The sequence below is a fragment of the Salminus brasiliensis genome, chromosome 7, assembly GCF_030463535.1.
Source record: "Salminus brasiliensis chromosome 7, fSalBra1.hap2, whole genome shotgun sequence".
Lineage (NCBI taxonomy): Eukaryota > Metazoa > Chordata > Actinopteri > Characiformes > Bryconidae > Salminus > Salminus brasiliensis.
Window position 1 is genome coordinate 25,313,783 of NC_132884.1, and position 26,145 is coordinate 25,339,927.

The following is a 26,145-nucleotide window of genomic DNA, read 5'->3' on the forward strand; positions in this document are numbered from 1 at the left end:
AAATGCTTTGACTGTAAATAGTGAGTGAATAGTGAGTGATAAAGCAAATGTGCACTGACCTGCTTCCAGCGCCTGATGTAATTCAGGGGGTCCGGTGGAAGAAGAAGGAGGGGTCCTGTAGAGCGTCTCATTTTCCCAGCCTGAATTACACATAATAAAAATACAATAACTGCAGTGAATAGAAATGAGACCGAAAATAAATAACTGCTCCAAGCAGACTGAACTTTCTATATGCTTTGAGCACTTATGAGGCTTTCCCTTCCCTTCCAAAGGTTAAGACACTGGACAATTATACAGCCGAGTCCGATGTGGTCCAAAGATGTTGGAGCATCTTCACGAATAAGTACAAAACTACAGCATGTGGTGTGTATTTATTAGGTACACAGTTGTTGGGAAAACAAACAAAATGGACAAACCTTAAGCTTCTACTACTCTTCTACTACTGTTACTGCTACTATTGTTTCTAGCGCAGTGACATGCTGTTATGCATGTTTATAGTATGATTAAAAACAGTGGTCCATATTAATTAATTAAAAAATATTCGTTTGCCTAAGCACAAGAATGTTTCTGCGCCGTGCGTTAACATGTCAGTGGTGTCCAACAAGCTTACCTGGTCTCTCCAGAGCCTCAGTCAGTCTGAGTACCACTGCTGGGGCCTGGTCCGGCATGGCGCACTGCTCCACAGCATCCCCCAACCCACAGCCTGTCATAGAGAGAGAGAGAGAGGAGAGAGAGATTAACTATAGACATCCTCCATGCTTTTTCCATTATTCACAAAAGCCAGAGACAAAGAGGCTCGAAGAGCAGCAGACGGAGGGAGGTATAAGATATGCCGCCACTAATGAACGGTATTCCCTGATTAGCTGCCTGCTTGTAACCCTCTATGGCAACCCTCCCCAGGGAAGAGAGTGGCTGTTATATTCAAACTGGTATTATGTACATACACAGCGCAATGTCCACACAAACACAGACACACTGACAGCTCTCTAGATCAGTCATGTACAATAATGGAAACTGCCAAAATCCATCATAATGAATGCACATAATGATGAAGTTGGGTGAGGAGAGGGAAAACATGGAAAGGTATAGCAATATCATAATATTACAACAAGAAAGAAAGCTACATACAATGCACAGATACATACAATATTTTTAGTATTTGTTTTGGGCCATTTCTATGGGTCCATTCACTATGAGCTGTTTACACAATGTGAGGGTTAGCTGGCATTTTCAAATGGTATAAAACGTAAAAAAAAGAACCTGTATTTTGATCAGTACATAGCTGATTTCAGTGTTTTATTGATTCTGAACCTATTTAAAATCATGCCTACTACCAGGCGTGGGCTAACAGGGTATAAAGCCACCGCCAGCATTGGGCTGACTGAGTATAACTGTGCTCTCTGGAATGACAGTGCACCATCAAGTATGTTTGATGATGAGTTAGGGAGTAGGGGATGAGGTGGGGTGGTGATCATCCAACATCCTCACTAATAACCTTGTTGCTGAATGCAATTAAATTCCTAGTAGTAAGTAGAAAGCCTTCTCTGGACAGTAGAGACAGTTACTTCAACAAAAGCAGGATAAACTCTTTTTTTTATTACCCTTGATTTTGGAAGAAACAATGAATTAGCAGACGTCCCAATACTTTTGTCAATATAGTTTTGTCATTATGTTATGCTAATATTTTAATTTTACAAACTGAAACTGTGCTTTACTGGCTGGTGATTACCAGTCCCCTCCGTGTCACACTTGGTGACATGTGAAAGGTGACATATCGGGCCTCTTTTCTACAAGTTATCTCCCTGGGGGAGTTCCCTGGGGTCTTAATCAAATGACTGTAACATGATTTGTGACATGCCAGCACCACAGCACCTATTCTCACCTTTTCTCTGTTCAGAACGGCCTGTTTAAGTGTCTGTTCCTTTAAATAATAATGAGCCACATCTGAACACTCTGTTTTGTGACTGAGGAAGCCCACAAACAACTTACTGGGTTATTTAATTTGACAGTTTGTGGGTATGTGGGCACTCCAGATACCTAAAGGTATGTGGGCACTCCAGAGACTTTTTTTTAATATTCATTTCAACTTTTGTCTGGAAATCAAATTCAGCAATGATGAAAAAAATATTTATTGTTATGGTAATTGTTGCTGCAATATTGGCAATATTTTCACCAGTATTTATTATATAGATATTATCAGATAACCAACACATAACTCAGGCTCTAGGTTTGATAGGAAGCAATTAAATATTATTTACCACTTCTGTGATTATATTTTTGTGTGTGAATGCATCTGTATATGTACGTATGTTTGCATGTACACTATATGGACAAATTTTATATATTGGGACGCCCGCTTATTTATTGTTTCATCCGAAATCAAAGGTATTAAAAAGAAGAGTAACTGTCTCTACTGAAGGCTAGAGACTGAAGGCTCTACTGAAGGCTTTCTACTAGATTTTGAAGCATTGCCATGAGGATTTGATTGCATGTAGCATCAAAAAAGCACTAGTGAGGTCAGGACGTTGGACGCACAGCCCCTGTGTCATCCCCAACTCCCCAACTCCCCCACTGCTCCACAGCTCAATGCTTTGGGGGCTTTGTACCCCTCTAGCCCACGCCTGGCATTAAACATGGTCGTCAGTAGGTCCATGTTTATCTGCTCCAGAGAGTCCTATTCTATTGGTAATACTTCTCTACAGGGACTAGACAAACTGTCTGTGTGCATTTGCACATCTATGTCAGCAATGGGTGCAACTTGTAGGGGCAGTGGTGGATCAGCGGTTAGAGCGCCGGGATATCGATAACAGGGTTATGGGTTCGATTCCCGGGCTTGGCAAGCTGCCACTGTTGGGCCCTTGAGCAAGGCCCTTTACCCTCTCTGCTCCCCGGGCGCTGGAGTTGGCTGCCCACCGCTCTGGGTGTACTCACTGCCCCTGTGTGTGTTTACTACCAGATGGGTTAAATGCAGAGGATGCATTTTGCTGTACAGTGACAAATACGTGCACCTTTACCTTTTAAAGTAGCTAAATGCATTCATTAGAAGTGGTGTCCACAAACAATTGGACATGTAGTGTACATGCATGCTAAGGTAGTCTTTCCATTAACCCAGCTCTGTACCACAATGCAGCTGACACTGTACATGGTACAATTTTGCCAGTCCAGGTTCTTACACAGTGTTTCTGTGTGTACCTTCAGGTCACTCGCATCTCAGCTACTAGCAGGTCCCTGTGTGACATTTGTGATTTCCTTGTACTGACATCAGACTCGCTCACATATGTGTGATGTGTTTGATGTGTGTGATGCGTGTTCCAGCCGCTGGGCTAGTGGCAGTCACAGATGGCAGCCACCTCTCCGTCATGCTTTGGGGAAGAAGGTGCTGCTGACATGTTGTTCTGTATGGACAAGAACAGTCAGAGGTCATGAGCTGACTTTTAGACTGAGTTCCACCCACTCACCTGCCCTGAAGTGGTACTCACACTACACATGCTGTGTCTGTGTGTGTACAGTGCAGTCTGTAAGTAATTAGATAGTGACATGCAACACATTCACCAGAGCATGGCCGAATCAGGGCTCCCATCTCTCTGTGCCACTGGGCTAGCAGACTGGACACACATCACACACATCGGAGCAAGTCAAATCTGAGTACAAAGAATCCATAAAGGTCACAGCAGGAGTGCATGCACTCACTGGTCATACGGTTATTCAGGCCATGCACTGAGCTGTAGGATGCCACATGGACATGCTACATGGAGCAGGTCAAGGGTTCTAGGGACTACATGTAGAAGATGGTGTAGTGTAATGGGTAACTTAGCTGTCCTTAGCTGTATATATATATATATATATATATATATATATATATATATATATATATATATGAAATATTTATTTAATGGAAGTCAATGTAAAAATATTTTATTTCTGGTAAGTCTGGAGCATTTTTATTATTTTATCTGGTCCATTCCTCATGAAATTCTAACATGATGTAAAAATTAACTGCCAGATTCGAATTATGTCAAAAAATGAGAACATGAATTTAGGCCTATACATAACTTTATGCACACACCAATGAGTCCAAACTTAATGACCACACACAGGTGAAGCAAATAATGTTGCTTATCTCATAATAGCAGCACATCTTAAGATCCAGGATACATTAACCAGCAATCGAACAGCTGGTTCTCGATTTGCTGGATGCGGGAGAAATGTGCATCTCACAAAAGGCAAGGCTACCCAGTCTGTGTCGAACCTGCATTGAAGTCTACTGGGGCACAAGTCAAAGAAATTTTCAGTGGCGGTTAGGGAGGAACGTGGCGCAAGACACCTGCTGTGTATATGGCTTGTGTAAGTAGCTGCAGAGTAATCAGGGTGCCCATGCTAACCCCTGTCAACTATCAAAAGATGCCTATGAAAGGTAATCAAGCATAAAATCAGCCCTTACTCTAACAGAGGACTGTCACCTGGTCTGTTGAGCCCCGTTTTCTTTTACATTGCAACGATGACCAGGTACGTGTGCAACCTTTTACTTGGGTAAGTGAAACAGTCGTGGATACCAGCGCTTCTAAACACACAGGGGATGTGTCAACATTACTATTTTCCGTCAAAAAGGTGCAGAGCATAAAGGTTAGCAGCGCACGTGCCAGCAAACACGCATGACATGTGCATGACCGGAATGAAAGCCACGGCTTGTTTGTGACATTTACACAGATAACCACTCCATTAGCATCCTATTAGCATGAGCGTAATAGCGAGCGATCCTGCGAGAAGCAACACTGTTTTCCCACTCGATTGTGGAGCGAGGATAAGGGAATCGAGACGCTCCTGTATTTCTGTACAGGACCCTTCACGGGGCCTCCTTAGCGACAATGCTAATTAGCGCTGATGTGTACCAGTTGCTAATGTCTAAGTGTGTTTGCTACCTCTTCGAATTCCTCTCTATATTTCATAATTAGGGAATATTTGTTTATCTAACTGAGCCACCCACAGTAGCATCTGTTGACAGCAGGAAGGGTTGTTGTTTGGGACCACAGGCATCTCTACAATGCTAATCACCACAGCAGTGGCCCCGTCGCTCCTCAAGGAGCTTCCGGCTGATTTGATTGACTTGTGTGAATTGAAAAGGTAATGGAACAAAAAAATTTGCTTGCCGGATTCGAGCGGGAAACGGATCTGTTGAAAGATGTCTATTAGCATACAGGCGGAAAGTTGGACCCAGGCAAAGTTTCTGCAGCTGGGAATCAACCACAGTCCCGAACAAGGGGAAGTGAATGGGAAAACCACCGTGCTGGAACTATCATTATGCAAATGTGGAAGTGGACGTGATTCTGTAGGTAATAAAAAGAAAGTAAAGGATGAAAGACTGGGGTTTTGGGGAAGCGGGGGATGGGGGGGATGTGACGAAGAGTCAAGGAGATTAATCGCGTAAATACCTGGGAGTCTTTTGATGCAGGTGGCAAAGGGAGGGAGGCTGGGATTACATATGTTAGCAGTGGAGCGCATTGGTATTCCGGCTGCACAGAGCGTATTTAATTGCTCCACATCCCGTCAATCTCTCTACGGGCCCCAAGAAGGTCTGGCTTATGAATGAGCAAAGAGGTGAGGCTGTTGAGTTAGAATCATAATTCACTCTCGCTCCCTCTCTTTCTTTCTCTCTCTCTCTCTCTCTCTCTCTCTCTCTCACCCTCTCTATTGTTGTAGCATCCCCACACACTTCCCTCTGTTTCCGATTTACAGGATATGAATGAAAGCAGAAATCAAACAAAGTAGGACTTGACATATAAAACAGAACACATGCACGTCTTCACCATCAGTTAGAAGTGGAAGGTTTTTTGTATGTGCAGAGTGACAAAAAAAGCCCCCAAAAAGCTCACATCTTCCCATTGGATTGTATTTTCTGTACAGTGGCATGATTAGCATTGCTGTCACAGCTCATCACCGGGGCAATTCCTCAGAAGGAGGGCGTCTCACTTTGAGTGGGCCCAGGCACCGCGAACCCTGCTGCTGGAGCGCCTGCCTGACTTAACAATGCGGTCGCTACGGCATGCACTCCAGCTGAATTCAGAAACATGCTAACATGGTCATGGGCTCCTCAGCTCAGTTCTAATGTCAATAATGTCAGATCTGTTGTTTTTCTGTTCTTTTGTTTGTTAATTGTAGGTTTGGTGGCACAAACAGAGCTCAGATGTCAAGAACCAACAGTCTATGTCAAAACCAAGCACATTTGGGTTTTTTTGAAACTTGAGCATTTTGTGTCGAGACCATTCCTACTGGTTTACCCGTGACTACAATGTCATATCTGGATAGAAAAATGACATCTAAAAGATATTCAATTGGAATTGGAGCATGAATGTTTCTTCAAACAACAATGGCTTTCTGAAAACATCTGATTGAGACTTTTAGGGTGTTTATACTTTATACTACTTAGCTTGGTTCTCTTGGTCTTGACCGACCAGAAAATGATACACTGGCATACTTGCAATCGAACCAAAATGAGAAAAAGACTTCAAATAGAGGTCTGCACAAGTCGGGTGCGTTTGCGGATCCTTAAACCTGTCTTATTAAATCACGTCATCTTGAGATCAGTATCAGTAAACTACATTTTTGATAATGTACACATGCTAATTTGTTCAGAAAAGCTATACAATCGTAACGTAAGTGTGGCTGCATCCTAACTGTACTTTACTAAGACTACACACTGTGTAGTATGGTAGTGTGTGATTTGGGACTCAGCCCAGCTAAACAAATGGGTCAGAAAGAAGAAGTTAAAGCACAGAATCAGGGGCACGAATGGCATGACGTTGGTGGAGCGAGCGGGCAGGGTTGATTCTAGATCTTGTGTGCAGGAGTGACCCCATGCTCATGCACAACTCTGTGTTTGACTCGTTTAGATGCCTTTGGTGTGTACTGTGTTCATACTGTCAAGTCAAGTCAGATTTATTTGTATAGCACTTTTTATAACTGTTGTTGTCACAAAGCAGCTTTACATAATTTGTGAGCAAGCCAACAGCGACAGTGGCAAGGAAAAACTCCCTCAGAGCTGGAGGAAGAAACCTTGGGAGGAACCAAGACTCACAGGGGGGACCTGACCCATCCTCCTCTGGTCAGAACTATTTAAACATTATTGATAAAAGTGACCAAACCATCTATACTGTTGAACTGCTCTGATCATTATCATAATATATTAAACATGGTGTAGATAGTTCAAACAGACCTTAGAGTTCGACTACTGACTGATCATATTAACAGTGTGATCGCACCAGTGTTCGTTTTTAGTCATATAAACACACCCGAAATGAAAACATTCTGCTTAAAATAATGACAATGATCATGTTCAGGGGTCCAAGGGATTATAGTCAGCCTTGCTCTCTCTCTCTCTCTCTCTCTCTCTGAAAGAGTAGGATGGTTCCCTCTCTCTCTCCCATTCCTTGGCACAATGCTAGCCAGCGCAGATTGTCTGTTAGCTGACCTTATAGAATTGGTGATTAGTGTTCTCCTCCAAGCATGTTGAAAGAATATGCATTAGGGACACTTGGAAAAGATGTTGTGGGGCTTCACGTGACTCAGCCTTCAGCCTTGCGAAGGCCGCAAATAAAGAGGGGATACAATTGAGAACTATAAATAAATAACTACATGAATAATCATAATGATAATAATCATTCCTGATGTTTCCCTGACCCGTATACCGAATCCCATTATCTGCTGTAGAATTTGTGAGCAATTGTGAGCAGCCTATTAGATTGGCCTGCAAACAGCATTCAGGTAATGATGCATTAGTACCAATTATGTAAAAAAACAGACACATATACACACAGACACCTGACATACAAATCCATGGTCAAAATAACCTCCACAGCACATTTGTATTGACGGCTAATGTCCGCTGTTAGTGCTGCTATAATAACTGCTCGTGAGCGAATGGAGCAGGGAGCTTTTAGATAGCAGGAGCTTCATTGTTACTGTACAGACTCTAAGTGCAGCAGCCCCAGTGCTTTCAGAGAACACAGGAGCCTAGCAGATGTTATCCGTTTTCTATTAAGTGGACAGAAAGCAATTTCTCAGGCTTTCATTGCAGCATGCGAGTGCGTATGTGTGTGTGTGTGTGAGTTTAACGAGGCAGCCCTGCTGTGGTCAGGGTGACAGGGAATTACTGGAAGAATCAGCACTTCTGCACAAAGCCATTAAAGTGGGCAAAGGCAGGGGTTAGCCCACTAAGAGTGTGTACGGGATACAAACCCTTCATATCCAAACATTGTAATAAATCCCCTACTTTTCTACTTTCTCCTGCGTATTCCCTTGCTGAGCACTGCTCACACACTCAGAAGAAGCGTTCGACGAAGTTCACATCAGCCCACTAGCGCCATCAACACAAAGCTACAAACATTTAACAGCCTCCTGAAATGTTCTGCAGCACCCCAGGCCCTCACTAGGGGGAGTCCCAATCTCTGCTGATGCTGATGATCCTTTGTGTGCTGCAGAGAAAGTAAATGATGCAGTAGAGAAGGGACAGAGACCTTTACCTAGACAGCTAGGAGACAAAGGAACAGAAGACGACAGAACAAACATCTCAAAGGAGTTGACAGAGGTGGATTTAGGTCTGTGTGTATACATCTGTAGATCTGACCAGGTAATGCACACAAATACTGTGGATTTCCTTACGTAATACCACACCAAGAAACAAATGAGCATGCAAACTGAACATGTGTCCACTAATAACATCTTCATAACTTGGTTTAAATAACTTGGTTCTTGTCTAGACAATACAGTTCTTGGAGAAACTGTTGATCTCTGTAGAACCTTTACATGGTCTGGAGGTTTGATAATCTTTAAAGAAATTTCTCCCACTTAAACCCTGAAGATAAAAATGATTTAAAGCAACAATATGTAGAATATGTAGCAGCTTCAAAATAACTCTGATGCTCAACTGACTTGTAATAGGGAGAACAGCACTTATGCTTCATTCCCTTTCAGTGACAGTTAGTTTTTTCTCAGCTCGTCCATAAAATTGTGTCCTTTAGTGGTGACTCAAATATTATACTACACTTCCTGACTGTAGGAGGAGCCTATGAGCAGAAAAAGCCAATTTTCCATAGTGTTACTTTAAAAAAGTTCTTCATAAAAACAGAAGATGGTATCTTTTTCCACTGCTCTGAAGAACCTAGTAAGGAATACTCTGCTAGCTTTGAGTGGTGGGGGAGACCCAGCTAAGAGGTCTTTGGGAACTGGCCACAGCTAAATAAATAATAATTAATAATACAAATAATAATAAACAATAATAGACATAAAAACATAAACAACCATGATGATATTAAAGAATTCCTGACGTCCCACTGATAGAATAAACTAAATACCATTATCCGCAGTGGAATTTGTGAGAAATGGCAGCTAGATTGGTCAAAAATCAGCATTTAGGTAAGGATGCTCTGTAGAACGTTTACAGGTTCTGGAGATTCTAAAATCTTTAAAGCAGTTTTCATACTGAAACATCTAATGATAAAAATGCTTACTTATAGAACAAGACCTTGGAAGGTACCACAGGAACAGGATATCTTATGCCACTGCTCCAAAGAACCCGTTTCGGCACATTTAGAGTGCAACTAGAAACAGCTTTAACACTGTGTGAGCCGCTCCCTGCCCTGTACGAGTACAATCAGCAATATCTGATGCAGAAACTGTATGTTAATTTGCTGTCTTTCACTTGACAGGCATTATGAATATTATATAAGCACACAACAGCCAAACAAACTCATTATTTATGCTCATGCCAGATGCAAGTGAAGATTTAATAAATGAACATTGACACAACATGCAGATTAGAGTCTATTATACCTACTCCCACCTTCAAAGTGAGTTTTTAGTGCTTTCATTAACCATTACAAGTCAGACTTTACCCCAATACCCCCCTCACTCACACTTTGCTGCAAAATCAGCTAGATGTTGGATGATTAGTTCTGGATTGCCACATTTTAACTCATTCCAAAGGTACTGGACAATCATTGGGCTCCACAGCCCAGTGCTGGGGGGCCTAATACGTCCCTAGACGACACTTGGCATCGAGCACGGTGACCTTAGGCTCATGTTTGGCTGACCTAGAGGGCCCTGCTACATCGGCAATACTTTTCTATGGAGATTATACAAGCTGTGTGTGTGCTATTGATCACCTGATTCAGCAATAGGTGCACCCAAAAGCAGCTGAATTCACTAAATAGTAGTGGTGTCAGCACTGAAAAGGTGAAAAATGGTAGAAATTGATATATAATGTGTTTGAATAGATGTCAAGTATTCCTTTAGTGTTTTATTTGCATTATATTCATATTATTTATGAAAGTCAAATTAAAGAGGTTTCATTTCTTGTTACTAAGTTGTATTTGGGATGTTTTTAGGTTGAATTCATTCACTGCTTTACACAGAGTGGACACTAATGGACAATTTAATGGCATTAAGCATACTGTTAGCAGCCAAATAACTACTATATATGGATGTTTTTTCAGCTTTCGCCCTTAAAAATGACACTGCATGACACCGAATGTAAACTGAATGTAAACTGAATGTAAGTGTAATTCACCATCATTAATTCTGCACATACACTGAAACACTATAGACATCGAATAGTCATACCTCTACATTTCTATGGGTTAAAGAAAATAAAGATCTGCATATCACACTTACCAGTTTCTGAGCAACATCTGGCTTCATTTTTAAAGATTATCACTGAACCCCAATTGAGTAACATCTGCAAAATACACTTTACTATATTTGGAAGATGTTACTCAATTGGGATTCAATGATAATCTATGCAATATTATATAATACTATTGTATATAATCAATACATACTTTTATTTTTTCAGAATGAGAACTGTGTAAGCTGGGAGATGACCTCATTCTCCCTTGACAATATTGTTTGGTATGGGACATGCTGTGTTGATTACATAAATCCTGTGGAGCACAAATGGGATGTGATCTCTCCCTTGAGTAGAGCTAAAGCTGCCAGGAGGACCACTGTGACAGCTATACTCTACTGCCAACTACTGATCAATTCAACTCTCGCTCTATTTGATCAGCCTGCATTCTTGTTTTTGGACTGGTAAGTGCCCACAGGTAGGAGGTTCCAGGCTAATTGTCATAAATCCTGAATAAAAAACGAATTCTCTTCTCACACCAAATGTAGTGAATCGGACAGGAAAGTTATCTCTTCACTTGAGCTATGAGGCTAGCTCATGTAGCTAACAAAGCCTAGACCTTAGATGTATATCAAACACTATACTATGTAATACAGACATAGCTTTGTAGTTCCTGACACTGTATGGCATTCTGTTATTTATGTGGATGGACAAAAGAGTTAATAATATACTGATGTCTGTTGTAAACATAAGAAATATATAAATCTGTCCAACTGTTCCCTTTTCTCCTAATTTGGCACTGCTAAATAACCTGTTCTTAGCTCCCCCTAGCACTAGATATGCTCCTGACACTAGGAGGGTAAGAATTTCACCTCCAATACACGCAACGCCAGCCATCGCCACCGTCAATGCAGCATTGCTGGACAGCCGACAAGCTTGGAGGATAGGGCTGGGTCCCTAGATCTGCCACACCAGCTAACAGACACCTGTAACTGTGAGAGTGATGAGGGGAGAGAGCGCCCCTCGTCACTCAACTGTGCTCTCTCAGACTCTGGACGCTGATGGCAATGTAGCATAGCTTGGGATTTGAACCTGCGACCCCCCAGGCACACAAAAATGTTTTAGTAATAGTACACTGACAAATTTTTACTCAAGTTAATTTTACAAATATTACTTATTTCAATCAATTTTGAAATATAACAAAATAAGTTTGTTAGAATTTCACTCTTTTCATTAAAGAAATATTTTATAGAGTATATTTTATATGCAATATCTTTCTTATTTTACCACTCTTTTTGGTCTTTTCACAAAAAACATTTAGTAATATTTTATTATTACATTTACGTAACAAATTGCTCACTTTACAAGATACATTGGTTGATGAAAACCAACACTGGTTCTAGTTGATGAGTCCAGCACTGCACTGCACTTGACTTTGGAGACGTTACTGCTTGTCCAACCAGTTAATAGGATAAGTTAAAAGATCAGATCCTTAACTAATATTCAGAGACAGGCTTCTACTTCAGTGGAAGTCAACAAAGCATGTAAATATATTTGCCATCAGCAGCCGGAGTCACAGAGAGCACAAATGGCCTTGCTCTCTCAGGAGTGGCTTGATGGCACTTCATCCCCACATATTTTTGGGGGCACTGCTAGTGATAGGGGGAGTTCACATGAACGGGGATTGGGTAATTGGTCTTTCAAATTGGATAGAAAATTGCATCAAATTATAAATGTATTATTAAAAGAAATGAAAGTAAGAATGATGCCTCGAAGAACATCTCATAAAAGCTTTGAAGAGCAGTGTAGCTCCAGACCTTTGCTGGAGTCGCTAGATTAAGCACAGGGTCTGAGTGCAGAAACCAAATACCCTCCTGGCTCATGCAAAACACACACTCCAACTCAGTGTGTAGACTTCTTGCAGTCTCTTTTCATGCTGAGTAGAACTCGCTGCCACAACAGAGCACGGAGCACTGCGGAGCAGTGCCAAAGTACCTGACACTTTACAAGACAGCAACAGCCACACACACTTCCCACCTCTGCTGTTTATGCGAGCTGAATCGTTTAGATAATGGCAAAAATGTGTCACTGACGCTAATTGAATTTAGAGGCTCGGCTCAACGCAGCGCTCCAGACAGATGGTGCATCTCAGCTCCTATTGATTATGTGTTCATTGTCTATTCCTGCAGGAATAAGAAAATACATTATGGCAATCAATCGATCGTGCAAGTTTTGGCGCGTGCAGGCAGCCCGGGATTAAGATTCAAATTAAGCTCCAGAAAGCCGTCTCATCTGGGAAATGGATGATCCATTTAATTTCAAGCAATCTTCGAGAATTCCTAGCTGATGAATAATCGATGGCAGTCTTAAAAAGACGGGGAAAGAGGAGGTGTGTACTTTAGGTGCTGTATCTGAGAACGTTCTTAAAAACGGCACTGAAAAACAATCCCGAAACACATTTCCCGTCTGTCAGTCTGTCTACATGTCATATACGTCTTCTGCTCCTCTGTCTTCTCCAAAGCACCAGAGACTTTACAAAGCAGAGAAGGGGCTCATTTAAGAGCGGGGGAAAACAATGGCGGAGGAAGTGAGAGCAGGAACGAGCGAGACGAGGGAGGACAAGAAGAAAGAAGCTGAAAAGATGAGGCACTGACGTGAACGGTGGGATGGGATAGCGAGTTATGAAAGAATGAGAGATTTAATGAGATACAGAAAAGGGAGAGAAAGGGAGGGGGGGAAAGACAGTTAAAGAGAGAGACAGAGAGAGAGAGAATGAAAAAGAGGCTAAAAGGGTGTGAGTGGGACAAAGAGAGCGAGATAAACAGAAAGAAAGAGAGAGAAAGAAGAAGAAAGATAAGAGAGATGAGAGAGAGAAAAGGGAGTGGCAGAGAGGGATAGAGGGAGATGGAGAGAGAAAGAAAAAAGAGAGAGAGAGAGAGAGAGAGGCAGAAAAAGAGGAGTGGAGGGTAAAAAGACAGAGAGGCAAAGGACTGGAGGATAGAAAGAAAAAAGAGAGGCAGAAAAAGAGGACTGGAAGGTAGAGAGAGACAGACAGAAGATGACTGGAGGGTAAAAAGAGAGAGAGAGAGAGAGAGAGAGAGAGAGAGAGAGAGAGAGAGTAACTCAGAGCGAGAAAGGAGAAGCAGGTGCCAGAAGGAGTTTTTTTGGAGAGGTCAGAGCATCCCAAAAAAACACCACCTGGCAGGGGCTCGGCCTCGCATGTTCCGCTCCAGCCAATCACAGAAGCCCAGGAGAGGGGTGTGGAGCACATGCCTCTTCAATTAGTGTGAGTGAGTGAGGGAGAGAGAGAGAGAGAGAGAGAGTCAAAAAGAGAGGGAAGGAAACACAGAGAGACAAACACTTGCGACTTGTGAAGGAATGCAAAGCGGTAAAGTTGAGTGAACTGAGGAATTTGAACAGCAGAGAAGTCGTGGAACAGATCAAAGCAAAGTGAAAGTGAAAGCAGCTGAAATACTGTTTCTGAAAGAATATCCATTTTTCTCCACATTTTTACTTACACGTTTTATTTATCTGTCCAAAAGTGACATTTGTGATCCAGAACTAATCACCCAGCATCAGTACTTACAAATACTAAAGAACACACTTTACACATGTTCTTATGGTGTCTCAGGCGTTGCCAAGTGGTTGCTGGGGTACTCCATCGTGTTGGTTGGGTGTTACTAAAGTTTTGTGTTAGCAAAAAATCCAGCAGAAAATAAGAATACAAAAATCAGAAGAAGAAAAATAATAATATTATAAATCAGAACATGCACAGCCATAATAAATAATCAAGGGCATCGTTGGCTGAAATATGTCATCACAGTGGCTTAACCTTAGTAATATTTCCAGGACATTATGAGGTAATTTTCTCATTTTTGAGGTGTTTCCATTACTGGAAAACAAGTCATGCCGAGGCTGCAGTAGCACTGACAGAGCTGTTACAGGTCAGTGGAGCATCAACATGATTCTGGAGCTATTTTAAGGTAAAAATGCTACATAATGCTCCTTTGACTTACATTAACAAATTACATTTAACTCAATATCTATTCCATTCACTTTACCCTATCCCTCACGCTAGTCATAAACATAGCCCTGGCCCTAATCTTAATCCAAGCCCTAACACTTAGGAATTCACCAGATGAGTTTGCTAACAAGTTGAACATCTGTAGATGATCTATAGGAGGCTATATTGTACCATCCAAAAAATGTCATATTTTATTATTATTAGAGTGGTTTAAATGAAAGGTTTGCTGCACTACATCCAATCAAACCGGGCTAATGATGCTCTCTGTAATGAATTGTGTTTGGCCAGTGTTGGTCAGTGTTCGTTATGTCGTTATGGTCCATGATATGCTCAGGATTTATTAGGATAAAATATTGTTACATTGCCCACTACTTTACTCTGATGCCACACAGAGGAGCTCATTCAAGAAACAAAAGACACAGCAGAGCAGCATATACTCAGCAACTAGCCACTGGTTAAGTGTGTGTAGGGTGAGGTCATCAAAGAGGAGCAAAGGCAAGTCCGATTGAAAGAGTGTATGTGTGTGAGTGTTAGTCCTGTGTGTGAAATGGGGACAGCAGGGTGGCAGTTGTAATGCAGTGCAGTGTGAAGATAATGCTCATTTAGTGAGGGCTCGTTATAGAGCTATTAGAGACCTCCTCTGCTGAGAGTGAAGCTCCAGTAAATGCTTGTGTATGTGTGTTTGTGTGTGTGTGTGTGTGAGACTGCATTTGCCCCAAATGTACTCATTCATGAGCTCCTGACTGTAGACCACTGGGGCATGCATAATTAATAAGAGAGGGGAGATAAAAGCAGACTGAAGTTATTTTTCCAACTCCATGCATGTGTGTGTGTAGGCACTACCTTAGTGCTCATGCATGTGTGGTGCATCTGTGCCTGTGTGTGTTCTGAGCCCCTGAGCCTATGTGTGTGTGTGTCTGTGTGAGTGGATGAGATTAGTCATGTTTCTTGCAGTAATTGGCACCCTTAAGACAAGCAGGAGAGAAAGTAAATGTAGGCCAACACGCTCCTGCTAGCCACAAAATATTTATCAGATATTGCCAATGCACCCCCTCCAGCTCTAGCACAGCACACACACACTTACAGAACTGTGGCACAGAAACTAAAGGACAGAGATTAAAGAAAAAAAAATGCAATGATTAAAAAAAGTGCATTAAATAAAAATTAAGAGAGCGCCGCAGTGAGAGGGCTGTCATAATGTCGAAGGGCACACCCAAGCCTGTGCGTATCCCCACAGGCCATCAGCAGTGCAAAAGCCCCAAATCGAATGCCTCTCGCCTCCCCTGCAATCTGCATATTTCAAAAAGATGAAGGCCTCTCATCCCACTCTATACAACTCAGGTGAGAATGGTTAAAGGTAAGGTCAGAGAGAGTGGGATGGACATAGAATTGGAAATAGTTCAGCCTGTAAGATCTGAATGCTTCACAAAGGAAGTAAGCATTAGAAAGCATCCATCTGTAAGTGACTCAGCTGCATTAGTGTCAGAATGTTGCAATTTAAAGTGTACACTCATTTTTGTCCAAAATAAAACACTGTAGAAAAAAACAGAAACAAATAGCTAAAAAAGCTCCTGCAGATGGCGCTGCATGAGGATAATCAGGCTATAAATACCTGTGGGTTGTGCGACGGGATTCATACATTAAGAAGAGGTGGTACAGTGCAGTGAATGTCTCGTTGGATCATGTGTGAAAATTGGTCGCAAAGCAGATGTTAATGACTGGCAGAAAGGAGTGATTGCATTTGCATCTGTACATTTAAACTGCTTTAAACCAGTGCAATATTGTAAATAGAGTGTATGTACAGTGTGTGTATATTGTGTTATAATATATATATATATGTATAGTGTGTGTTTGTATAGTGTGTTATAATGTGTATATGTATAGTATAATTTAATGTGTAAATATTCAGTATTTCTGTTTTGTAAATATGTGTTTTTTTTTCACTCACCTTTACACCTATGCAATGTGACGTGACAATAAACGGGATTTGATTTGGCTGTGTTTACATCTCAGAGGTGCCAAGTAATGAAATACACATACTTTGTTACCTTACTTAAGTAGAAATTTTGGTTATCTATACTTTACTGGAGTAATTATTTTTCAGATGACTTTTTAATTCTACTCCTTACATTTTTACGCAATTATCTGTACTTTCTACTCCTTATATTTAAAAAATAGCCTTGTTATTCTATATAATTTCTGTTTGTTTTCATTCCGGCTTGTCATCCTTCAAAAAAAAAAAAAAAATCCTATCCAGATAAATCACGCCACCTGGGAAGTGTGAATTTGATTGTGGTTGGATGTGAAGTATAAACATATACCATTCTGACACCCTATTGGTTTGTAAGCAATCCATCACATCTGCACAGGTCAGATCCCACTTCAGCAAGGACACAGCAGATGTATGTAGCCTAGAAACAGGCAGCCTAGTGCATTCCAACATTTTTCAACATTAACATTTTAATAGAACATCATAGTCATTATGGCTTTTATAAATAAATCATGTTTTTTGGGGGAGGTGGGGTAGTGCACTATAGGCCCTTGTGGCGTGGCCTAAGCTTTTGGCAATTGTTTTCTTTTTTTTTTTACTAGTTTTGAAACCAGTACTTTTACACTTTTACTTGAGTAAAAAGCTTAAGTTGATTATTCATCTTCTATAGAAGTCTTTTTAAACCCTAGTATCTACACTTCTACCTGAGTAATCAATGTAAATACTTTTGACACCTTTGCATCTCAATAGCTGAAATATGCAGACATTACACTCTGATGTGTGTGTGTATTGTACATTACTCAAGAGAATGTAAAAGCAAACACATCTGACAGATCTGGCAATACGGATACCCTCACTGTATAGCTGTCTTGGGGAGGAACACATATTACAGGCTAGATGAAAGACCCAGTTACAGCACTTCATGACTAAATATGCAATATGTTGATCAGTCTTTTTTTAACTTAAGAAAGTAAACATCCCTGGCCAGATTCTCAGGAAGTAAACATATTTATGCTTACAGTTCTGAATGGACAAGTACTACAGTTTTCGTCCAATCAGAGGCCCCTGCCACTTCAGTACAAAAAATGCATCAGTTCCTATCAGCCCTAATTGGGGCTCTAATGCATATATTGACTGTGTTTTTGCATGAGGCCAAATGTCATCGATGTGTCTTTGTTCTTGGCCTCTCGTTTTCTGTGTGCGGCTAACAGGAAACGCTGAGGGGCGTGAGAGGCTTTAGAAGGAGATCAATGAATCATTTCTTCTCGCCACGCATGAGCCTGCTTTGCATTGACAACGTTAAGAACACTGTTCATTTCTTTGATCGTTTTCTATTGGAGTAAGTCTCAGACCCTGGAGAAAAAGGCTAAAAAAACAACAACAAAAAATACTCTGCACTAATTGCTGCTTAATAAATGGAGATGCAGTAGTTTGTCACAGTTCACTCTGATGCAGGCTTCAAAGGCCCAAACCCCAGAAGACTCGGCTTGAAGTAATATTTGACTATTCTTGTGGATGCTTGTGTAGGAGGCCCCATGCAGTGCAAACACACGCGCACACGGACAAAGCCTAAGATCTGAAGGACTGCCATCTTTTATGTACCAGTGGGTCTCATAATCATTACACTTGCAGCTTATTGTCTCAGGATACAACAAACACACCCACACACACATTAACATTCTTCAGAAGGAAGATCACATTAGCAGACTTTCACAGGCTTTGATGGTGAACTAGCTTTTTTCTTGATTAAATTGCATTTGCAGAAGGTGGCGCAGAAGAGGAATACAAGAGGAATGAGTCCGAAAGGTGTGTTAGTTTGTTGTGTGTACAGATGGAACAATTAGCAGTTAAAATTGAATACCATAATACAAATCCAGTATTAATCACACCAGTTGAATTTGTAATAATTCCAAAATATTGCTCAAGCAACAATTAAAAAGTATCTACCTCTCTTCCGTAACCACAAGATCGATGATCTAGGTCGACTTTACATCAGACGGACCAGAAAACTACCCAAGGGTCCAGGGGGGTGGGGGGGTGTCTGTGTGCTACCCTACTGTTGCTAGCATACCAAATTAAATGTTATACCGCCCAGCACTAGTTTCTAGGGAGGACAACAGAGTGACATCACCACATAAATTCTTTTTTTTTTTTTTATATTGGCACTAGATGAGTAAGGCTAATATTTCAAACCTCAAATATTTGATGATATATTTATTGTATTCCAGAGGAGAAGATGTTTAAGAGAATCTGGACTAAAATACCTGCATATATAAAATTATGTACATTTACCTGTAATTCTAATTAATGATTCTAATACTGATGAATCTAGACCTCCACCATTAATAATAAGACTGGATGACAAATCAGCCCACAATTCTAATTCCTACACATCATTTATAGTTAATAGTCACACAAGACCAGACTCACTTTTCCCACTAGCATGTCAACCTTCCTCTGCTGGCGGCTTAAACACACCTTCTTTCCCACATATATGTGTGTGTTAACCATACCCTTAACATACTATTGTCTATCCTTACCCATCCTAGTGTCAACTGGGTAGGGTAGTGCTCTAAAAGCTCACCATACAGGGGATCCCAAGAGGCACAGCAGTCTAAGCATTGGCCCTATTGTCAGAAGATTCTGTCCCTAGTGATGCCATATCCAATTGTGGCAGGTAGTCCCAGAGAGCACAATTGGCCTCTCTCTCGGTGGGTGGGTAGTGAATGTCTATCCATGATTCACTCCTAGCCTGGCGGTCATCTGTTAGCTGATGTACCAGTTGGTGGTGATTGGAAAAAAGCAGTTGAGCTCATTGCCGCCATGTTTTTGTTGTCTGCAGCAAAATAGCCAATACTGTGCAACATCAACATCGGTATAACGAAATCAGCCATCTCTAGCCACGTGTGTGAGAGTGTGTACACACAGATGTCTCTTTTAGATGTCCCCCTCCCTTCCTCTGCAGGCTCCAGGCAGAGACACATCACTGATGACTTCCATCACAGCTGCCACAAACCTCTCAGAAGGACAGTTGACTCTGGAATGGAGGTGTGTGAGGGGGTTGGAGGGTTACACCAACAGTGTGTCATAGCACCGCAGCCCATCCACATGATTTACCGTCTTTTTTTGTGCTCCACACCTGCGCTAGATTAGTGGTAGCTGCATCTCCAGTGAAGCTTCATTTTGTGTAGGCTCCCAGTGCTGTCCAGGCAAGCTAATGGATAACTCGGTACAGCTGGAGTGCCAAGGTGTCCAGAAGACAGAGGGGAGAGAGGGTGGACGCAGATGTATGGTTTAGGTCAGCAAGTGTGTGAAGATGACACACTGGGAGAAAGAGCCATCCGGTGGGAATATGATGCAGTGATGTGTGTGTTTGACCTGGTTACTGCACAGACAGGTGTACATGTGTGAGAGGCCCAAAGCAAACAGAGAGAAAAATGGAGGTCTCTCAATAGACAAGAGCTGCCCAGGTGTTTGCAGCCTAAGGGTAGCTGCTTTGTGTGTGTATCATGAACTGAATCAAGAGGCACAAGGGATTATGGGGAGAATTCCTAATGCGCTTCAGGCAATGCCTTGTATGTACCTCATTAACATCTGATCACTAATAACCCTTTATAACGGCAACTCAAACAACAGTGGTCCACAACAGGATTGTCAGCGGTGGTTGGGATGGTGCCATAGAATGCATTTGGTCAGTATTTTTAGCCATTTTTGAAGTAACAATGGTAAGAATGGGACTTTGGTTGGGGCAAAGAATGCCCAGGTGGGCTTTACGATCCTATTTACAACCCTGTTATTTTGTGCTTTTAAGCTCCCCTTCTGATGTGTGATTAGATCTAGTTTGAGGTAGTCCAGGTTGTTTTTGAGGAAGAGGAAGGAGCTGGACAGAAGAGACGGTGAAAGTCGGTGGATAGGCATTTAGCCTAGCATGGACACCTGCTCACTTCATCACTAGTGGGCTGGGTGTAGTGCTGGGCAATATGACTTCAAATAATATCACAATTAAGATTTTACCTTGATTGTGATTAATTGAATTATTATATAAGCTGCTTGAGATATTCAGTTGGCTCAGTGTTTGAGTTCTCCTCCGTATCGCTTCCATGTCGCAGACTGAATAGGGCACAGTCACGTGACTACACATGGTAGTATGTTTTTAAGTGGACAGCACATGAACACACACAGTGTGTAAACAGTTTGTATCACTTGAAAAAGTAATATCTGCAAGTGTATATGGCTGCTGACATGTTTGTGTATATGGAAGAATCATTCGGTCATACAGTGTCTGGTGTTGATCTGGCAAAGGGTATGGGGAGTGAGCCCACTCTTATTTTCTGTTACAGCCTGACCCTAGAACGGGTCGTATCACCCCATGTAATATACCCCTATGTAAGATGTACATAGGGGTGCAGTATAGAAAGGGGAAATTAGGATGATTCTAAGGGCCTAAAATGTATTTACTGAGTATTTTTGCAGACTTGTTAGAGTTGTGTGCCCCAGTTTAATATCTTTTCATGGGGCCCAAACTCCCAGTATGTTCTGTTCTTCTAGCTTCTTTCTCGTGTGAATGGAGCTGAGCTGTTGTTTTACTACATGCAGCCATACACGTATGAATGACATCTCAAGCGCTGATATACAGATCTTGGATCAGTTCATAATTCACAACATTGCCTTTATCTGATAAACTGTCTCTTGACTGGAAATTGTAGTCTGAGTATTACAATTTCTAAAATTCCCACTGAACTCAGGCCATTAAATTCAGGTGATACTGAACAATATCATGGATCCAACAATAACAAAGCCACTGGAGCAGAGACCGCACCATACCACTTCATCTTATCTGATACAGATATTGACATTTTGAGTCTCGGCTGATACCAGTCCTTTATTTTTAACTATTATGTTTCAAAATGAGCTGACTTTTTACTGAGGCACTTCACTCAGGAGGCTCACACACTCCCCCTCACTTCCCCATATGAAGAAACACACAATTAACTGCAGCACGTTTGATTTTAGGCTAGATTTGTTACCAGATTGGATCGAACTCTTTCTCTTATTTCTTTCAATATCTGATCCAGCATTTTCTGCAGCCCAGTACTCATCAATACTGACATGCCATTACTCATTAGGGCCTTTCAACTGTCTGGAGATGAAATACGTTCTCAACACAGTACCGCAGCATTCTGGTTAGCAACCATGCTTAGTGTTTACTCTACAAGCACACGTAGCCACGTTAACACTAATTTAAACAGAGCTTAATGAACAGTCACAGCTCTGTGTCATCTCAGTGACTGAAATCACTCTTCTCGCCAAATGCTGCCAGTGATTTGACCTCCCAAGCTAGGCCCCTCTGTGTGAAGTGACAGGCGTCAAACTGTTTGTGTTAGCCTCTGTGCTAAGACCCCATTCACAGAGGCAGAGCTCAACAAAAGGTAACTGACAGCGCTAGCAGTGAAGTGGCGGCCGAGGTGCGTTCGCATGTGGAGAGTATTTGGGAAGGGGGTTAATGAGTTTTTATAGGGCCCCGCTTGCATTGACTGTCCGTCAGCACCGATCGTTAGCTTAGCGCGGCACTGCAGGCTTAGCTGCTGTGCTAACATGTCAGGGAAACAAAGAGAGCTGTCGCAGCAGATGAAGAAATATCTCCATGCTGGCTCTGTGTGGAATAAAAATCCTATCCCGCATGTGTAGGAGGATTTGATGTATTGGCTGTAATAAACTTGCTGTAAATAACAACCCAGAAAAAAAGTGGCGTGGAGTGTTTTTGCACGTCCTAAATGCCACAAAAAGTAGCATTCAGCTTTTGATTAGGCTTGAAGGAATCCTGAGACATTAAGACCAATTCCCACCTCCACTACAAGCTGTGCCACGGCACAGGTTTAATAGAAAAGAATAAATACATAAATAAAAACAGATTGCCACTAAAAACACATACAAGCATCCGCTGCTGGGTGGAAGTAACCCTGGACTAATATAGAAAGTGCAATGGCTTTTTTAAAATTCTACAGCATGGCAAACAACTCAGCACTCTACCTTTCGATACTATACAATTCTATATTTGCATGGCCCATATGATGTGAAATGGTCTTTCCACACGTTTTTGAAACATACGCAAACACACACACCGCTTTTGATATACCATGAAAAGGTATATATGAAAAGGTTCACACACAGCTTAAAAATGAGATCTTACTGATCTTACTGAAAATCAACGCATAATATATTCGCTTATTCAATTTGAATAACATGAATGATGTAATATTCTCATTGGTATCAGTGGATCTTTTTTGAAGATCCTGAATACTACTGGGCAATTAGTCCCATTGCAGTCCCATTTTAGGCTTTTGAGATATTACAAAAATAAAAAGGTGACACAAAAGGTTACCCCAATTTATCCCAAGTAGAGCTAATGATCACTTCAGCTATGAAGCGTGTATGTTTAGAGATTAGCACTGGCGTAATATGGATAAAATACCATGTCGCTATCTCATATTACTGTCCATATAATAATATACTGATATAACACATGAATGAAACACATGATATAAGAATGGTCTGCATTATTTATGAGCAGTATTATTAATGTTTGCTGGATCATGTGAATGCCTTCATTCACCCAAACACCTTAAGATTGTCTGTTATTGATCAGAATGATCATAGCAAACAAGAAAACGTTCAGTGACTAGTTAATATTAAATAATTTTGAGGTATCAGAGAGCTTGTGTCATGTAGTGGTGTAAGAAAATATTGGTGAATCAAAGTATATTATATATTATGTTTGGCAATACAGTATAGATTCTCTAAAACAGTGGTAGACTGTGGTTCATTTTGTGTTGTGTCTAAACCCTGACCGCTAGATAGCTGTGTTGTACTCAGATCCCACTGTTCTGACTGCATGAAAAATATTATTTTACTGTATTTTTTAATATTTTTTAATGTAATTGTAAGCCCTGTATTGTGATACATACTGCATTGTGTGGTTCTTGCCAATACACAGCCCTAGTGTCATGACAACAATACAACACAAAGGAAGAACACATTGTGCAGCCCTACTACACATAGACACACACACAGACACGCACACACCATGTTGCATCCTACATTGATCAGGACCAACTGTAAGAGCTGGCAAACCATAACTCAACCTGTTGGCAGTACAGCAGTGATTTGAGGCGGGTCGTAAATTTACATGGCAGTAAATATGAGAGTCTCCAAATAGGAATTTATGAGTGTGTAGTGGACGTGGCCTGGGTTAGTATTCAGGATATGATGTGAGAATACTGTATGTAATGAAATAAGGCACTCAGGGGCCCTTCTTAGAGGGTCTCTTCCTTCGACCTCCTGTGTGTGTTAGAAAAATATCCTCCAGCTCATACCTCCTTCAGCACGAACCTCCCCTCCCAGCAGTGCCGTACTCGGCAGTGTGAGCTGTCCCATAGCTCAGAGGCGAGGAAATAAGCTCCAGTAAGAGCTCTCTGCTCCCCTGTCCCATGGAGAGAGGGGTACTTCCCACCACTAAGAGACAGATTAATCATTTGTAGAGGCTCTGCAGGCGAGGCAGCGGGCTGGAAAATTGTGCTAGAATAGACATCACTTCAGAGAGGACTTGTGTGCTCAGGTAGAATCTCCACAGAACGGATGCTATACTCCAGCTGGAGTTCTGCTTTTTCTCACTTAGACAAGCAGCTTTGCAAGCCTGATTCGGATGGCCACACCAAAATATTGCTTATTTACAAATTCTCAAATACAAACAGGTAAAAACTGACCACATATACACTCAACAGAGAGACACTCTAATAGACTGATAAACACTAAGAGTTATCACTGATATCGCTCATTAATCACAATCAAAATAAAATGCTCAATTTATCATGATACTCATTTGAGGTCATATCGCCCAGCATTACATCAATAATCAAAAATCCGGTATGTGCTATGTATTACAGTATATGTATTTGTCTTTTTTGGTATTTTTTCCATTTACTTTATATAGCATATTTAACAAATGAGGATTTTTATAGTGCTAAACACTAAACACAGGACATGATAAGATTTTTAGAGGGATGAGCAGGATTGTTAACCGTCTCTGAAAAGTTTACTGTTGTACAATATCACAATATCCAGTATTTCTCAAATCTTCCCCTTGTTGTTGTTGTTGTTGCTTAATGAAAGCCTTACTATAGTTAAAGCTTGAAATAGTTTATTAAGGCCATATGTAAAAAAAAAAAAATAGTTCCTTTTAACTATTACATTTCCAGCTAATGATTATTTTTATTATTGATTAATCTGCTAATTATTTTCTTCATTATTTAATGGATTGAACCATGGACATAGTAAGAAATGAATGGGATTCTCAGTTCAGTCGCATTGACAACCCCCCCATAACAGTATTAAGCAAATGTACAGAGTTTGATAACCATAAGTTTTCATACCATGGTATACCAAACAATGGCATACCACTGCAACCATAGTGATGAGTGCAGTGATGTTATGGCAGATCTCATGTTGTCTTTCTTTGGTCCATCTTAATTAGCCAAACTGCCTAATTTTTGCTCTGTATATTGCATTATCTGGGCCTATTTGATGCATAAGGTATAAAGGTGTTGACAGAACGAAAAGCTTTGGATTCATTTCAACTAGGAAGTTACACCAATGGATCAGTATGTCAAACACTACTTGTGTGGAGCAATTGTGTAACCACAGAGAATTTCTGAACGCCTAAAAGAACAAAAAAACTAATCTAATGTAACAAAATGTAATTTGCCTTACAATACATGAAAAACACCATGGCTCCGCATCCTGTATTATGTATGCTGGTGCCTTCATTTCTAACGCAAATAAATAAAAGACAGCGACAGCAGCTATCACCATGACAACATTTGCACCTGCACAATTTTTTTATCTTTGAAATTAGGCAATTATTGGAATAAAAGGGCTTAGGTTGTAACTTCGCCAAGCTTTCAGGAGATTATGTGAAGCTGAGCTGCGCTACCCTGTAAGAATTATAGTTGACAGTGGTGAAGACAACAAAGCTTAATATTGCAGAAAATGGTTTTCAACCATTCCTCCCATCCATCTCTCCCTACTTTGCTGCAGTAATTGCCTCGTCATTGCGGTGAAGATCTGATTGCATTCAGTTTAGCATCACAAACGCCACTCCAACTCATTCCAAAGGTTTTGCAAGGTCCTCCATTCTCTCCACTTCACTTCCACTTCCACACAGCCCGATGCTGATAGACTCTACATTCCTTTAACGTGGCTTGGCTTGGGCATGGTGACTCTAGGCTTATGCTGCTTAGGCTGCTCTAGAATGTCCCATTGAATCGGCAATACTTTTCCATAGAGATCTTACAGCTTGTATAATCTCAAATTCTGCATCCACCACTGTGGTGTGTTTTTTCATTTTTGAGTAAACAATACTGGAGTGCTTTAGTCATCTTAGAATAAAAAGGCCTTGACCAGGCCTGTAAGTGTGTATTTACTCTGTAAAACACAAATATTGTGTTTTATTAACCA

The 26,145-nt window shown here is 41.1% G+C and overlaps 1 protein-coding gene across 1 annotated transcript in view; it reads right to left on the reverse strand.

The window, feature by feature from the left end:
• Positions 1-26,145, reverse strand: part of pik3r3b (phosphoinositide-3-kinase, regulatory subunit 3b (gamma)) — a 220,248-nt gene that overhangs the window by 140,580 nt on the left and 53,523 nt on the right. The window contains exons 3-4 of the mRNA XM_072684314.1: positions 611-703; positions 60-140 (exon numbers count right to left, since the gene is read on the reverse strand). Of these exons, the coding sequence (XP_072540415.1) occupies positions 60-140; positions 611-703 (174 nt within the window). The remainder of the gene's footprint in view (positions 1-59; positions 141-610; positions 704-26,145) is intronic.